General features: G+C 42.7%; 1 protein-coding gene and 1 long non-coding RNA gene across 5 annotated transcripts in view; one reads left to right on the top strand and one right to left on the bottom strand.

Annotated features, from left to right (window-relative positions):
• Window positions 1–14,205: 14,205 nt before the first annotated feature.
• On the bottom strand, window positions 14,206–16,116 carry LOC141418588 (uncharacterized). Of its 2 annotated transcripts, none has more exons than XR_012443225.1 (2): window positions 15,979–16,116; window positions 14,206–15,183 (listed from the first exon to the last, which is right to left on the bottom strand). It is a non-coding gene; the product is annotated as an uncharacterized lncRNA (long non-coding RNA). The 2 variants fall into 2 exon arrangements; XR_012443224.1 differs by having other exon boundaries at window positions 15,941–16,076.
• Window positions 15,504–17,669, top strand: part of Acvr2b (activin A receptor type 2B) — a 36,093-nt gene continuing 33,927 nt past the window's right edge. For 2 of the 3 annotated variants that reach the window (XM_020178441.2, XM_074059839.1), the window contains exon 1: window positions 16,252–16,481. In XM_020178441.2, the coding sequence (XP_020034030.1) occupies window positions 16,292–16,481 (190 nt within the window). In that variant the 5' untranslated portion in view covers window positions 16,252–16,291. Of the gene's footprint in view, window positions 15,880–16,251; window positions 16,482–17,669 lie in introns of those variants that run through there. The other variant, XM_020178442.2, reaches the window with a different exon arrangement.

Raw genomic sequence — 17,669 nt, forward strand, 5'->3', positions numbered from 1 at the left:
GTAAGGAAGGCTCCAGAGGTGTGCACAAACATAATTTTAGTTTCAATTCAAGGATACCAAGCAACATCAAGAGAGAAATGGGCCAGCAAGTAAGTAAGGAGCAGGCTCTCTTTACAGAAATTTTATGTTCAATATTGTGTAATAGAGGTTGTAAAGTGTTTTAAAGTCAGCTTAAATGTTTTTGTCTTATGTTCAAGAGTACACTTGAAATTGTTATAATTGTTTTGTGTCTCATTGTGTAAGTTTTGTGTATATCTATATGATTAACTTATTAGAGACAAAAAAAATCTAATAGCTATGATAACAGTCTTATTAAAAACTGAGACTGACTCAAAACACTATTCCTAAAATTGACTCTTACTTCAGCTATCCACTCAAAATGAGTCCTAAAAAAAAAAAAAAAATGGGACACTTCTCAATCTACTAAAAGTTTTTAAAAAATAACTTATCAATGTACTTGTGGCCACTTAGTTAATTTTTATATGTTCTTGAGCTCTTGAGTCAATGTGTGCTTAAATTGACATTTATGGCATGCCTAATTTAAAACTTTTTTACACATATATATTTAAACATCTTTAGGATGATTGTTATTATAAAATTACTGTAAAAAAATACAAGGCTTCTGTTCTCTTCTCTTCCCCTACCTCTTCTGCTGCTACTTTTAAGAAAAACCAGTTTTTTAAAGGTTATGTCAATCAGGTCTAACTAAATTATAGGCATTTTATGGACAGTAACTTGAGTCTGTTTAATTTCATCATAAGTAATTTACATTCAATTCCTTTATTATTATATCTATTATACTTATAAATATGTGTATATAATAGATATAAGTATGTTTTTATATCTATTAACAAATGGTGTCTTTATAGGTTACTTATTGTGTGAAAACAATTTAAAATTGCTTTTCTATATAAGTCTATATAATAAAAATAAGGCTAATAAAAAAACAATTTTATTTAAATTTAAATTTAAAATTCTTATAAAAGTTATTTTAAAATACAAGTTACAAATTGATAAAGTTAAAATTGACTATAATCTAAGAGTTGCCTAAAAGATTTTTTGGGGTCATAGCAAACTAAAATCTAATTCTCTATGTCCATAAAATAACAAGGGTATCTTAATACTGTTCTGCTCTGAGTAACATCTACAAAAAACTGTTATATAAAAATATTTTATCAAAGAAATTCCTTGGGTTTTCTGTTGATCTTGTCAAGCTTTAAGTACTACTAAATCAGAGTTCATTTACATATTTGCTCGTGCAAAGGTCTCTTAAATAAGCACCTTGTAACTGTGTTGTGCCTATATCTAAATATGATACAAACATTTACAAAGTTAAAAATGTCAGTTTATGTAAAATGATGAGCTAAAGCTCTCTTTTATCCAAAAGTGTTAGATTTAACCTAAATCCTGACAGTCAGCCCCTTTGCCTTTGAAGATCCCACAAGTCCTTCACAGCAACTAACTTATTACCACAAGGGTTTAGAGACAGGCCTACTCCCTTAGTCATAAACAAATCTACCCAATCCTCCATTTCCCACTCCCCTATACCATAAAGCAGCTTAAAGCTTTCTTGGGAGTTACAGGATTTTACAGAATCTCGATCCTGACCCTTTAATGCTAGAACATTGGTGAAAGAATGAAAGTCAAATGAATTCATATCCAAAAAGGAATATAAAAAAGGATAACCAAATTTTAAAAAGGGAAAGAATGGAAAAGAACACACATAAATAAGTCTGGAAAAAAAGAATGATTACTATTTTGATTATTTAAAAGCAATTAAAACAAACCACTAGGTAATCAAGTAAAAAGGGAAAGAAGCAGAAATACACAGAAAAAATAGTGAGAAAATTAACATTAAATCAGGAAAAATTAATCATAAGGACTATTTTGTTTAACTATGCAAATAAACTTGAAAACAAACTAAATGAACCTAGGAAAATATAATTTACTAAAGTGATTCCAATAGATGGGAAAGTTAAATATTTTCATGAAGGAAATAAAAGATTACCAAAGAAATCACCCATAAAAAAAGCACCAGACTAGGGCGAATGCTGGGCAGATCTTCGCGAGCAGTTAATTCCAGTGCTACATACCTGTTCCGGAACACTGAAAAAGAAGAAATACTAGATTATTTCTGTGGAGCAAATATAACATTGATCTCTGTGATTGGTTGCAGAAAAATAGCCTGAATCTTCACTTGTCTGGTCAACCATAACCATGCCATGGAAGTTTGTTCTGCCATTCCACTCTGATTCTGGACTCTGCTACGTGACTTGCTTCAGCCAACAGGTTTATCACAAACTTGATGTAAAGAGGACTTTGAAAAGCATGTATGCAATTGGGATTGCTCTAACTTTGTCCTTTCCTTGTCATGAAAATTTTGTGCCTTAACTAGCATAAGTAACCAAAGTCATCCAGGATCAACCACACGGCAACTTTCCCCAAAGTGAGTGAGCCCAGAGAAGGCCAGGAGGACTGCCCAGCCTAGCCAAATCCAGTCTGAGTGACCAGCTTAGTCAAGAGCTAAATAAATGTTGTCTTAAGACATTGAGATAAAAGTGATTCATCACACAATAAATAATTGATACAGAAATAGGTGCTCAAATAAAAAATCTAATATATTTGACATTGGATTTGGGCTGTGGATGAAAACTGCTAAAATCATTAGGAAACCATGTAGGATGTTGAAAAAATTGCAAGGAAACAGAAGATTGGGAAAATAGCAACCTGTGTTACCACCTGAGGTAACTTGGAAGGTAGCAAGTGTACCTAGTGAACATTTGGCTTGAGAATATGATTTTTAGGCAGGATGTTAAAAATGTCAGCTGTTACTAAGAAAATAGATTTGAAGTACAATTTAGACAACAGAGGTACTAGATTGGAAAAATAATTCTCTATTCTTTAAAGCCAGTAAAAGATTATCAAATGATGACTTGGCTTTAAGTAAAACTGAAATCAAGGACTGTGAGATACTTGGCTGTGACCCTTGTTTTTGCTTGGTTTTGTTTTTTTGCTGAGATTGAACCCTGGGCCTTAGGCATGCTCCCACATTCTACTACTGATAACACCCCCTGGCCCTGTTTGCTGTGACCTCTGAAAGAACCAAGGCACTGTCTGAACAGACCCATCTAGCTGGTTAAAATACCTCTTAGGAATTGTCATTTTATTGTCCCACCACATTCTGTTGCCTGGAGCATCAATAACTAAGACCAGGAAGCAGATTGAGGATTTTGCTCAAAAGGCTATTTTGCAGTGCCCTCCAGACTGTTCAAGTAGGCCACCACAACACGAATGGAAACAGTGGACTGCCATGCCACCTTTGTGTGGTACATAGACTACTGTGACTGGCAGTGATCCCTGCCTGATGTTTATCTATGCCTTTGTGTAAACCCCTCCTCTTGAGTGAAAGTAGAACCTGTGACTCTTCTAGTAGGACCTGGCAAAGGTGATGGGATGTCACTTTTGTAATTATGTAAGACTGTAACTTCCACCTTCCTGACAAACTGTGATAATTCCCCTGCTGGCTTTGGTGAGCAAGCTGCCTTACAGGGAGAGCCACATGGTAAAGAATTGAGGCCTTCATCCAGTAATCCACAAAGAACTGAGTTCTGCCCACAACCACAGGAGCTTGGAATGATTCCTTGCACAGTCAAGCCTCAGATAAGACCCCCGCCCGGCCAACATCTTGATTACAGCCTATGAGATTCTGGAGCAGAGGAGTCACCTGCACTGCATGGCTGAGTTTGCTTTTCCTGCAGAAGCACCTTTTCTATGATAACATGACTGGGAGGATGAGAAATGTGGAGTGGAATCTGGTTGTTCTCAGTACTCTTGTTAATCCCATAAATGTAAGCTAGCCCAGCCAGAGTCAAAGCTACCTAGCCAATCACCTGAGTCTTCCTGAGCAATAAACACTTTATTGTCATAAGCCTCTAGAGTTTGTGGCTGCCTGTGAGTCAGCATGTTATGACAGTAGGTAACTGACACAGTTACCTACCTACAAACAGGCTAACAAAATAAATCTCAGATCAGTCTCACTAATAACAAAATTGTCAAATGTATCAAGTTATTAAACTATAAATGATACATTTTACAAATATTATTGAAAAAAATCTCAAAGTAGTAAACAAACCAATAGAGGGTGAAGATGATATATCCTGACCAAGTACAATCCCCCAGTGATTCTGCATTAGCAAATCAATGAATGTAATTCTCCATTTCAATAGCTCTGAGGAGCAATTTGATTATGGCTGCTGAAAATCATTCTTGATTTTTTTTTTTTAAGTCTAAAAGTCAAAATGTACTTAATGAGGAACCACTAGAGCAATTCCTTCCAGAATCTAGGACAAGTTACTCCACTACTAAATATTGTCTGAATGTAGCAGTCAGCACAAGCAGACAAGAAAAAGACATAAAAAATAGGAAAGGAAAATGAAAGAGTCAATGCTAACACTAATGCAAACAATTAAATTCAATAAATAGACAGAATACAAGACTACAGTATAATATGAGTCATGCTCATCCAGGTACCCAATGCTGCTTATGTGCTGTGAAGGACAGAGGCCCAATTACAATAGCAATGAAAAGGTAAAATACAGCCAACGTGGTGGTGCATGCCTGTAATCCCAGATACTCAGAAGGCTGCAATGGGAGGAATTGAGTTCAATGCCAGCCTGAGTAATTTAGTAAGCCCCATCTCAAAAAAAAGAAGTTAAAATACTTAGAGCTAACAAGCATTCCTCAAAGGTACAAAATGAGCAAAAGTTTTACTCAAAATCATGGATTTAACATATTCCAAATAAAAATACCAACTTCTTTTGTGGAGGAGCTTTACGTAGATCCCAACAAAAAAAAGATCATAAAGTTCATTGGAAAAGCACTCCAGCAGAAATAGCTAGGAAAATGCTGAAAAAGGAGTTCAGTGAGGGGATAGTAGCCTGTAGATAGTGAGACATATATCTTCTATGAAAATGTGGCATTGGTTTATAAATAGAAAAAGATCACAGAATAGGAAGTGCCAAAGCACACATCGTACATATGAACTTGCAGTGTGTGAAACAGATGCTGGCCCGAAACACAGACAGAAGATGAGCCTTTTAATATGAAAAACTAAGAAAACTGGACAGCCATGTGGAAAAATATAGAATTGGAATCATGCCTTGTATTGCGTATCAGAATAAGTTCCAACTGGATCAGAGATCTAAACATAAAAAATAGACCATACAAATCCTAGACAAAAACATGGTAGAATTCATTTGTTAATCTGGGGAAAGCCTCACATGTCTCAAAATCCAGAAGCCAAAATTTAAAAATTCATGTATTTGACTACATAAAAGCTTTTTATCTTATTTTTTATTTTTTAACTTGGCCTTATGCTTGCTAGGCAAGTACTTACCACTTGAGCCTCTCTGCCAACTCTTTTTTGTGTTGGGTATTTTCAGGATAGGGTCTTGTGAACTATTTGTCCAAGCTGGCCTCAAACCTTGGTCCTCTTGATCTCTGCCTCCCAAGTAGGTAGGATTACAGGTATGAGCCACCAGTGCCCAGCTAAAAATTAACTTCTTGTGATGATTTTTGAAAAAATAAATAAGATTCAAAGGACAAATGACAAACAGGGAGACAATAGTTATGATTTATATCAAAGACAGTATCCTAATATATAAAAGTCTCTTAAAAATTGAAAAGGCCAGACTTTCAGATGGTAAAGCCAACATGTATTTCTAAATTCCCCTTGTTTATGTGGTATCATGTTTTTAATATATTTCTGGATTTAATTTGCTAGTATTTTGTTAAGGACTTTTGCATCTATGTTCACGAGAATTTTTCTGTAAGTTTTTTTTTTTTTAACAGTGTCTCTGTTTGGTTTTGTCATGAGAGAAAGAATAGTGGCTTTCTAAAATAAATTAGGAAAGTCAATACTACTTTTTCCTTAAATGTCTGATTGAATTCACCAGTGAAACCATCTTAGCTAGAAACTTTCTTTGTGGAAGGTTTTCTTTTCTTCCCCTGGCCCCACTGTGCTAGGGATTAAACCCAGAGCCTCAGGCAGGACGATAAACAAGTGATTTATCACTGAGCTACATTTCCAGTCCTTTGTGGGAGTTTTAAGCTACAAATTCAGTTTACATAAAAATATAGGGCCCCTTCCTAGCTACTATGATTGAGGGTTTCTCTATTTTTCCTTTTATTATTTTCCATTTTTGCTTCATGGACTTTGATGCTCATATACATTTGGGACTGTTACATCTACTTGGTGACTTGATCATCATCATTATGAAATGTCCTTCTTTATCCCTGGTAATATACCTCGTTCTAAATTTTCTGATATTAATATAGTGCCGTCATTACTTTTGTGATTAGTGCTTACATGATATATCTTGGTTTAAATCCTTTAAATTTTTCATACTTGAACTCTAAGCACTGACTTTTAATTAGAGTGTTTACAGCCATTTAAACAATGTAATTATTGATAAAGTTTGTTTAAATCTAACATCTGCTATTTATCTCTATTCATCTGTCTGTTGTTATTTTTCCTCATTTACTGCCTTCTTTTGAGTTATCTGAAATTTTATTATCCCATCTTATCTCCACTGTTGGCTTATTGGTTGAATCTTGGGGTGGATACTGTTAAATGCTTCTCAGATCCCTCTTCAGTCAAGAAGTAGCTGTTGTTCCTCCTTTGTTCTGTCAGACTCTTCAGGGGTTGCCCCAGTTGTAGAGAGTCACAGTGCCCAATGTCATTCCTCTTCCCAGGGTGACCCATGTCTAGTGCCGGATGTGGGAATATTAAGACCTGGCCATCTCAGCCCAACTCAGCACAATCATGAAGTCATTCTACCTCATACCTTCATGGGGGCTTGGGCAAGGATATTGGTGGTTAGCATAACAGCCTGGCTTTTTACCCTACCCACTCCTGCTCACCTCACTCTCCTTCTCCAGATGCTTTGTCCCAAGAATAATCCTAAAAAAGCACTCTGCACACTATACTCCATCACTGCTTCTGAGAACTCAGCTTGCAACAACTTCTTGTTTTAGTTTTAGTGGGTTCTATGGGCAGTGGTAAATATGCATATTTTAACTTGTTACAATGGAGTTAGTCTGCTAGGGCTGTTAGAAAATACCACAAACTGGATGGCTTAAACAACAGAAGATTTGTTTTCTCATGGCTCTGGAGGCTAGAAGTCTGGCATCAAGGTGTTGGCAGGTTTGGTTTCTCCCAATGCCTCTCTTCCTGGCTTACAGAGGGCTGTCTTACTACTGCTATGTCTACACATGGCCTTCCTTGTGTTTGTGCATTCCTGCTTTCTCTCTCTTCTCATAAGGATGCTAGTCCTATTAGATTAGGGCCCTACCCTTATGATTTCATTTAATCTCTTCCTCTATGTTACTGTACAAAGGGGTTTCACTGTGATGTTTTCATTCATGCATATAATGTACTTTGATCATATTCACCCCTCTATTACTCTTTATCTCATTTAGTCTTAATTACCTCCTTACAGACTGTATCTCCAAATATAGTCACATTGGAAGTTAGAGTTTTAATTTATGAATTTTTTTTAAGATGAGATCTTGCCATGTTGCTAAGACTGGCCTTGAACTCATGATCCTCCTACCTTAGGCTCTGGAGTGGCTGGGATTATAGATGTGTATCACTGTAATGAATCTTGAGAGGTCATCATTCATTCCATATCAACAGAAATTTCATTGTTTATTATTATCATTATTTGTTTTTTGACATGGGGTCTCTCTATGCAGCCCAAGCTGGCCTCAAATTCCCACTCCTCCTGTTTCAACCTTATGAATGCTGGGGTTATAGGTATGCACCACAACTGGTCCACTGGTTATTTAAAAAATTTCCATCTCTGTTTATATTTCTTATAAATCTTTGAGCATATTTATAATAAAACTTTGACTGCTAATTCCATCATGTCTGTCATTTCTGTATTTATATTGACTGATTATTTTCAGCTGCTATGGCTCACAGTTTCCTATGCTACTTATATTTAATAATTTTGAATGACATATTGGGCATTGTGAAATTTTTTTGTTGCCAAATTCCTTTAAAAAGTGTTGGGAAGTGGCTCAGTGGTAGAGCACTGCCTAGCATATGTGAAGCTCTGGGTTTGATCCTCAGCATAGTAAAAAAGTGTTGGTCTTTGGTTTGGTGGGTAGTTAAGTTACTTCATGTGCTTTTATGGCAGTACTGAGGTTTGAACTCAGGGCCTCAAGCTTTCTAGGCAGGTGCTCTACCACTTTTGTGTTTGTATGTGTTTGTGGTACTGGGGTTTGAACTGAGGGCCTCAAGTTTGCTGGGAAGGCACTCTACCACTTGAGCCATGACCCCAGCCCTTAGTTAAGTTGCTTGTATATCAACTTGATCATTTCAAGACTTGTGGTTTCTCATTTTGTTTTGTTTTGTTTGAATTTAGGATTGTAGATTTATGGCAGTCCTTATTCTAGGGGTAGTTCTACTACTGTGGAGTTATAATTCAGCAAAAGATGTAAGGAGACTCTTCTTTGATCTTCAGGTCTCTCTCTGTCTCTCTCTCTCTGTCCCAGGAGATTGAACCCAGGGCCTGCACATGCCAGGTAGGTGCTGTACCTTGAGCTGTGCCTCAGCCCCTCTACAGCTTTCTCTTTAAGCTCCCTCTTCCCTGATTCTTTGTCCTCTAGGTTTTCTGCAGTCTTGTTGATCTCGCTCCAGTCTCTCAGCTCTACAGGTTGCCAGGCTCTGTTTGGACTCCTCCTGTTGCATTATGGACTAGACTTTGTCTCTAGGCAGAAAACAGGGTGCAATCAAGGTTCACATCATTCCTTTCTCTTTTCTCAGGGATTACATAATTGTCCAGTGTCCAAAAATAGTTGTCTTTTCTGTATTGTCTAGATTTCTTATGGTTCAAGGGTAAACAACCATCCCACGTACTGTGTGATATCCGGAAGTATAAGTCTTATTTAGCTCAATTTTGATTATTCTTCCAGGAGTTTCTTCTCAGTGTAGGAGTGACCTAACAGGGAGGCCCCTGGCTGGTGAGTTTTAAGAGTTCATTGGAAAGACAGGCATGGTAGCACATGCCAGTATTCCCAGCACTCAAGACACTGAGGCAGGAGGATTTTGAGTTTGAGACCAGCCTGGGCTAAATAGGAAAACCCTGTCAAAATATATACATACATACAGTCAATAAATACATGGGGAAGACTATTCCAGCTCTTTCTATTCTCACCAAAATCTTCTATTCTCTTGCTATAGGATTGGAGGAGCACCCCTTTCTGCAATATCACCACTGGTCTCACGTTCTTATGTCATGCTTTCCAGTGAAAGCTATTTAGAGTGCTATTGTTCTCAAACATCTCCTGTACCTGTTGTGTCCCTGTACTGCATCTTGCAGACATGCTGGCCTGTGCATCTTTGATTGCTGTTGACACTCTGTTTGCTTGTATTTTGGTATTTTGGGGGAAAGCTTGTCATCTTTTTTTTTTCTTGGTAGGACTGGGGTTTGAATTCAGGGCTCCACACTTGCAAAGCAAGTGTTCTATCACTTGCGCCACACCTCCAGTCCATTTTGGTTATTTTTGGAGATGAGATCTTTTTTTTCCCTGGGCTGGCCTCAACCCTCCATTTCCTGATCTTAGCCTCCCAAGTTAGCTAGGATTACAGAAGTGAGCCACTGACTGGCACCTGGCTGCTTGTTGTTACCTTAGTTTTATTGTGAATGTATATAGATTTGCTGGGTTTTTTTCCCCCATGTAGTTGCTTAGTATTTTGATGTGGGGATCTTCAAAGATTCAAAAACTATGCAGCCAACATTCTAAACACCACCTGTTCAGAATCTGATGCAAATTCTAAGAGCTAGCATATAATTTTCTGTGTTCTCTTCCCTCATGTCTGCAACAGAAGAAGTGGATATCAAAATGTAATATCTGCTACACTGGAGACTGAGATAGGGAGGACTGCAGTTCTAGGCCAGTCTGGGCAAGAGTTCGAGAGACCCCCATCTCAACAGAAAATATTTCAGTGTGGTGGGATGCAGCTGTAATCCCAGCCACAGTGGGAAGCATAAAATAGGAGGGTAGAGGTCCAGCCCAGCCAGGGCAAAAAGTGAAATGTGTCTCCAAAACAACCAAAGAAGGATTGGAGGCATGGCTCAAGTGCTAGAGTACCTACCTTGCAAGTTGGGGGGCTCTGAGTTCAAACTTCAGTACAGGAGAAAAAAACCAAGCAAACCATCTACTAGCCTATGTCTCTGAATTATTACAATGACTAGAGCTTGTTTGGTGACCCATAGTGTGGGTGGGAAATAATTTTTTTTTTTTTTTGCAGTGCTGGGGTTTGAACTCAGGGCCTACATCTGGAGCCACTCCATCAGTCCTTTTTTGTGATGAGTTTTTCTCAAGATAAGGTCTCACAGACTATTTGTCTGGGATTGGCTTCAAACCAGGATCCTTCTGATCTCTTTCCTGAATAGCTAGGATTACAGGCATGGGCCACTGGTGCTAGGCAATTTTTTTTTTTAAAGCATTAAGGTTGGGGGTTTTTCCATTAGCACAGCCTAACTAGTCTTTTCTTGAGTGTTACCTTTCTACCCAAGTCAATTTATTTAATTGACTTTAAGGCAGCTATCATTACATTAATAGAGGGGTAAGGAGAAGAGGTCAAGGAAGAAAAAAAAGGCAAATAAGTAAATAAATAAAGCAGTTTGTAAACAATGTCTAGAAAATAACCAAAAGATTAAGTACTGGGGAGAAAGAACCCCACTCCCCACCCCACTGTACAGTGCTTCCTGAGGTCAGTATGGGCCTGCTGTACCCGAGCTTGCCACACTAGCTTGTGTCTGAACAGGGCCTCTCAGAAGCATCATGATTATATAGACAGCAAGTCTAATTACATTGCTGCAGCTTCCTGCCATCTTCCATTGGTTTGATACCTAAGTCTGTCATGCTCTGTTGTTTCTAATTCCCTTGGTTTCTGAGAGAGGGAAGGAGTAGTCCTCAGGCACAGAATGCTTTCATGGCGGGACTCACTGCTATAAGCTCTACAGTGGAGGTTTTTTTCTTTTTTTGGCTTTTTAGCTTCCACTTACTTGTGTCTGATATCAAATGAAGTGTTTAGTCCTCTTGTTCAGAGGAACAGAAATCCCAAATCAAACTTGCTTTTCAGATATCCACCATCCCCTTTCTCATCTATCCTCCTATTTGCTTGCTGGGCTCATGAACAAAATAGTACCACAGACAGAAGTTAATCTCATGAGCTCAGCAATATGGATTTTGGGTGTCCATAATAACCAGGGGAGGGATATTACAACAGTGGTGATGGAGTATGGGGGCTCAGGGCAGAAGCAATCTTCCTGTATCTGAGGAACAGAAGGTGGGCTTGTGTGTCTTAACAGTGGTGAGATGACAGAGGCAAAAGGGCTGATTACATACAGCTTTGTTCTTTACTGGCCAGTGTAACAAGACACCATGGGAAGATTTGAATGGAAGAGTCCTTCCTTATGCATGGGGGACACATTTCAAGACATACAGTGGATGTCTGAAACCATGGACAGTACCAAATGCTATAGTTTAATGCTTAACTAAGCACTTACTATTGTAGCCATGACTTTTTTTTTTTCTTTTGAGACAGGTGTTACTATGCAGTCCAAGATAGCCTGAAAGTCCTGCTCTTCCTGTCTCACTTCCCTGGGATTACAGGCATGAGCCACCATGCCCATGCACAGGTTGTGGGCATAACTTTTGCAGTTTGAGGTATGACAACAAAACTAGAATTTCTTTTCCCTTCCTCACAACTTCACTGAAAGAAGATTGATTCTTACCCAGGATCTTAACAACCATACAATTGTTTTCTTATTGAGAGCATTTGCCTTTTCACTTAAAGGATGCATTTTCTGGCTTTTCTTTGGCAAATCTGAATTCCCAGCATTGTTACTTATGTGCATGGGGCTATTATTAAGTGAAATAGGGCTATTCAAACACAAGCACTGTGATTCCATGACACTTGACCTGATAAGTAAGACAGTACTAAGAGACTAGTGGGTAAGGTAGCAAATACAGCATGGATACACTGGACAAAAGGATGATTTCATGTCTTGGGTGGGACACAGTAGGTAGCAAGAGATTTAATCATGCTACTCAGACTGGCACACAATTTGAAAATTATAAATTATTTATTACTGAATTTTTCCTTTTAATATTTTTGGACCTTGATTGATCATGAATAACTGAAACCATGTGAAAAGAAATCACAGATAGACCAGGCACTGGTGGGTTACACCTGTAATCCTAGCTACTCAGGAGGCAGAGATCAGGAGGATCACAGTTTGAAGCCAGCTCAGGCAAATAGTTTGCAAGACCCTATCTTGAAAAACCCTTCACAAAGATGGGGATGGTGGAGTGGCTCGAGGTGAAGGCCCTGAGTTCAAGCCCCAGTGCTGCAAAGGAAATAGTCACCAGACTCAAGAGACAGTCCACAGAATGTGAGAAAATCATCCAACAAGGGACTAATATCCAGAATCCACAGGGAACTCAAAAAACTCAGCCCCCAAAGAATCAACACCTCAATGAAGAAATGGGCACATGAATTAAACCTATTCTCAAAGGAAGAGGTACAAATGGCCAGGAAATACATGAAGAAGTGTTCAATTTCCCTGGTTATAAAAGAGATGCAAATCAAAACAGCACTTAGATTTCATCTCACCCCATTTAGAATGGCCATAATCAAGGGTAATAACAACAACAAATGCTGGTGAGGATGTGCTGAAACAGGAACCCTTATATGCTGCTGGTGGGAATGCAAATTAGTAAAACCACTATGGAAAGCAGTATGGAGATTCCTCAAAAAACTAGAGCTAGAAGTGCCATATGATCCAGTGATAGCGCTTCTGGGCATCTAACCCAAAACAATGTAAAACAGGATCCAGTAAAGACACCTGTTCACTGATGTTCATCACAGCACTATTCACAATAGCCAAGCTCTGGAACAATCCAGATTCCCTATAACTGATGAATGGATCATGAAATACAAAGGGGGTATTACTCAGCCACAAGGAATAATGAATGACATGGGGTTTGAAGGTAAATGGATGCAATTGGAGGTCATCATGTTAAGTGAAGTTAGCCAGGATCAGAAACACAAAAGATGCATGTTTTCTCTTATACATTGAAGATAGATCCAAAGATAAACATACACACAAAAACAAGCATAATCATATACAAACTCAGTCGTAGAACATGTTTGTAACAGTGGAACTACTCTATGGAACTTGGGGAAAAAGGGAAAGGAGAAGAGAATGAGAGTAATATCACATATCATAAAATGGGAAGGTAGAAGACATAAGGATGTGTATTGAAAGCTGTTGAAAAATGGGTGGGGAGGTAAAGGGGTAAGGGAGAGTATTCGAACAGACCAAAGTAAAGCATATCCACAGTGGGCATGCATTGAGATGTGCCTTTGAATGTCAACTCATATATTAATAATGAAAACCAGGACTGTAAAATAGGCACAGTGTGTGCAGGGGGCGGATACCAGTGGGAGTGGGGTGGGTGAAGAAGGGAGATTAAGGTGAGGGTTTATGGTAGATGGACTTCATATACCTATATGAAACAGAACTAAAAAAACTCTTGTAATTGCTTTAAGCGGGGTGGGGGGGGGAGCTGAGGGGGAGAGATGGTGAGGGCAATATAAATAATGTACAATATAAGACTAATCAGATTGTCACTACGACCCTTCCCCCTGTATAATATATCCTAATAAAAATTTTAGAATAATAATAATAAAAAAATCCACAGCAGCGAGGAGGCTGGGAGCAGCACCAAGCCTAGAACAGTTTCCTCAGATAGAGCAAAAGCCTCTGGATGGTTGAGTACCAATAACAGTTGTTTATTGCATAGGAGAGAGAATGCTTTTTTAATTGGTAGATTTCAGTGGAAAACATAATTGGAGGAATGTGGTTAAAATAGTTGTATAGAGGCAGATGACACCATGGCATATGTAAAAATCTAGATTTATCCTCATCTACAGATGTATTAGGGTAAATGGCTGAGACTAGACCCGTGGTTTTTTCTCTTGGTTGCTTCCAAATTGCTTTTTTTTGTGGTGCTGGGGATTGAACTCAGTGCCTCATGCAGGCAAGGCAAACACTAAACCACTGAGCTATATCCCTGGCCTGCTTCCAAGTTTTTGTACTTATACAGTAATGAGTAAAGCTACTATAAACAACCAAAAAAATATATATTTTGTTTGAATAGATTTCTACCATTAAAAATGTAAAGTAGGCCAGATACAGGTAGTGTGGGCTGTAGTCCCAGTTACTAAGGAGACCAAAGCAGGAGGAACCTTTATTTTAGTCCAATAGTTTGAATACAGCCTAGGCAACACAGACCCTGGCTCGAAAGTAACAAAAAACCCCACAAAGTCCTGAAGAAGTCCAAGTCTAACCTTCTTCCCCTTCCATATGGAGAAACTGAGGCTCAGACAAATGAGTTGGTAGACTGCTGGAAGTCACCTCCCTCCTGGCTGCTCTTCGATTGCTTCAAACAAGGACATGGCATATGAAAAGAAGTGAAGAGTACAATTTCATAGTACCCTCCTTGAGCTAAGACATGTTTTTTACTTTAATTGGGAGCCCATCACGACCTTCACAAGCTCTGGTTCTGTAATAAGGAGGGTGGAATTTGATGAAGGAACCTGGGGGGTGAAGAGAGTAGAGCCATTTGCTAGACAAGACCTTTAAAGGTTGGGGGTTGGAGGCAACGGAGAACAGCCTTGAAGGTGAAGACTGAAGGAGAGGGAGTGCTGAGCACCATTTGGGAAGCGGGTTGCCAGAGGCCTCTTTCCATCTCAGCTGCTCTGGCTTGACGCCCTCCCTTTCTAGGGCTCAAATCACCACTCTCCTGCATTTCCAGCTCTCTCTCTCTCTCTCTCTCTGTGTGGGGGTGAGGTTGCAGACTTAAGAGGCAACCTGTCAATTCAATGAAGTCAAACTTTTTATGCCAATTAATTAGTTTCCGTAAAGCTATGACTCTCCTATGGTTCATGGGGAAGCCAAAGACAGAGTCCGGGCCAGAGACCAGGAGTTATCCACTCACTCCGTGGTCTCAAGGGCAGCATGAGTTCGGCAGCGTGGGCTCGAGGGCTTGCAGCAGCAATCCTTGGCGGGTTGGTCACGGCGCCCCGGGGTTCTTCAGTACCTAAGGGTAAAGAGAGCCACTGTTCAATCCCTCTCCTATTGCCCACGAGTCAGCCCCGTACAGCACTCACGCCCTCCTGGAAGGCGCGGGCTGGGGCGGGGCTTTCGTGTTGTTGTTTCTCTGGGGCTCCGCCCTTGAGGAGGGTGCGGACCACGCGGACAGAGGGCCCGCCTCTTTTCCCCCTCCCCGCCCAGCTCGCCCGCCTCTTTGTATCCAACATCCGGGTTTCCCCGCTGGCTCGGCTCCGTGGCCGCCGCTCAGGAGCCATTTTGGACTCGGTTCAGCTCCCCTCCCCCACCCCTCCCCCCGTTCATGGCCCCTCCGGACTCGGCCCCTGCGCCCGGGGCCCGGGCCCAGCCCTGCTGCGCTATGCCTGAATCCGGCGCGCCCAGGCCCGTGCCCCGCCGCCGACCCCCGGCCCCCGCGTCGCCCCGAAGTCCGGGCCGCAGTCTGCATTGCCCGCAGTGGCCCTGAGCCCGAGCCCCCACTCTGCCCAGGGACCAAGGCGCAGGACGCGCGCAGGGGACGAGATCCAAAGAAGAGCGGGAAGGAGAGCGCAGCAGCCGCCGGGCCCTGCGCGCCCCGGGAGCGCCGCGCGGCCCTGCCGGCGGGCTCCGGGAGTCCGCGGGGCGGCGCCGCGGAACATGACGGCGCCCTGGGCGGCCCTCGCCCTCCTCTGGGGATCGCTGTGCGCTGGTAAGGACGGGGCGCAGCGTGGGGGGCGCGGGGCCGGCCCGAGGCGCCGCGCGGTGTTTACCAACAAAGGGCGGACCCGCGGCCTCGTCGCCGCACTACCTGCCCCCAGCCTACGCCTCCCGGAGCGGGGAGTGGGGAGAGCCGGGCGCCCGGCTCGCTGATCTTCGGAGCGATCCTGTCCAGTCGTCTGCGGGATTCTGGTTCGCAGAGGCGCTCCCGCGATGGGGGCCAGGACACGGAGCGTCAGGGTCGGGGTTCAGGCTATGCGGGCGCATGGGACCCAGGGATAGAGTGAGGAAAAGCTGAGCGTGGGGAAGACGGCCAAGCGGGGCGGGCATATCTAATGGAGGGCGGCGGGATTATAGGTGCAGCAGCGGCCGGGGGAGGGCCGCGCGCTCCTCGGAGCAACTAGATGAAGCAAAGGGGGCGGCTTCAAGAGCCGACCGGAGTCTCCTGCACTCCGTCCTGCCACTCTGCGTCGTGTTCCTCGCACGGCTCGGTGTTGGTGATGACTCCCACCTGCGCCCGCTTTCCTTGCATGGGCCACAGAGGCACCCTCTTGGGACCGCTTTTGTTTTGGGCAACTGGGAGAGAAGAGGAGGGTAAGAAGGAAAACCAACAGGTCTCGGTTTGCTCCGGCCTCTGGGAGGCACATGGTGGGTGTGAGTGACCCGCACTCAGCTTGCCCGCGGCGGCGGGCGTGTGGTTGGAGGTGTTGGGTTCGCGAACGTTTGGTTGGGGCTGTGTGGGTGCGGGTGTATATGCGCGGAGTTCTGCGGTGAAATCGCTTTTTCCCCAAGCTGAAGCACCGTTTTCCCTCTCCCGGTGGTGCTGGGATGTGGTGGGCGCGCTGGGACGAGCTTGGGGCAGTACTGGGAAACGTGGACGGCCGGACGCTGAGGTTCCAGCGAGAAACTCTGCGCGCTGGAGGTGGCGGGTCCCTGTGGCCGGGGCGCTGGGTCCTGCGCGTCTTTGTTCCCAGCCCCCATTACACATGCAGCGCGGGTCCCCCTCCGCCCGAGGTGGCAGCAGCGCGGAGTCTGGGAAACCCGCGAGGGGCGGGGCCGAGCGTGCAAGGGAGGGGCTGGTATCCCCACGCTGCTGCGGGGATGGATTCGGGATGGCCATTCCATTGCCTCTCTACACGGGTTCTCCACCCTTGCGTCTTTCTTTTGCAGGGTAGTGGAGGTTAGCAGTTAACGGCGACAGCGAAAGAGTTCTCCCATAGGTCTGGGAACAGAGTGGTGCTTGTGAACATTTGATTTTGTCACCCCGACTTTTAAGTGCTTCTCCCTAGATGTTTTCTCTCGGGGCTCCGAGGTGGAAGTGAAAGGGAAGGCATTGGCCTTCCGAGGGAAGGGCAGCAGGAGTACTCAGCAGCCCACCTAGCTAACCCTGGCTCCGGGTGGCTGATCCTGACTTGCCTGGGAACTTTCAAATCCAAGCCTGCTGGGAGGCTTCCTGTTAGATCTGGAGACCTAGCTCCCAATTTGTCTCAGTCTAGCCTCACCAGTCTCCTCCCTGGAGACTGGGCAGGGTGGGATTGGATCCCTGCTACTGTGCTTCTTTCCTCTTTGCTCAACTTGGGCAGTGCCTGTCTGAGTGCCCTGCTAGACTCTGAGGACCTGAGTTTTTGCCGTGGGAAGGAAAGAGGAAGCACTGGGTGTTTCTTGTGGTCACACCAGCCGTCCAGGTCGCCACTGCCCTGCCCTGGGAGGAGCTGGGAGGTCCCTGGGAGGTTTAACTGGCCCCCCCTGTTCTTTTTGGTTTCTAGGTGCCTTTCCTTCAAA

This window comes from Castor canadensis, chromosome 17 (assembly GCF_047511655.1).
Source record: "Castor canadensis chromosome 17, mCasCan1.hap1v2, whole genome shotgun sequence".
Classification (NCBI taxonomy): Eukaryota; Metazoa; Chordata; class Mammalia; order Rodentia; family Castoridae; genus Castor; species Castor canadensis.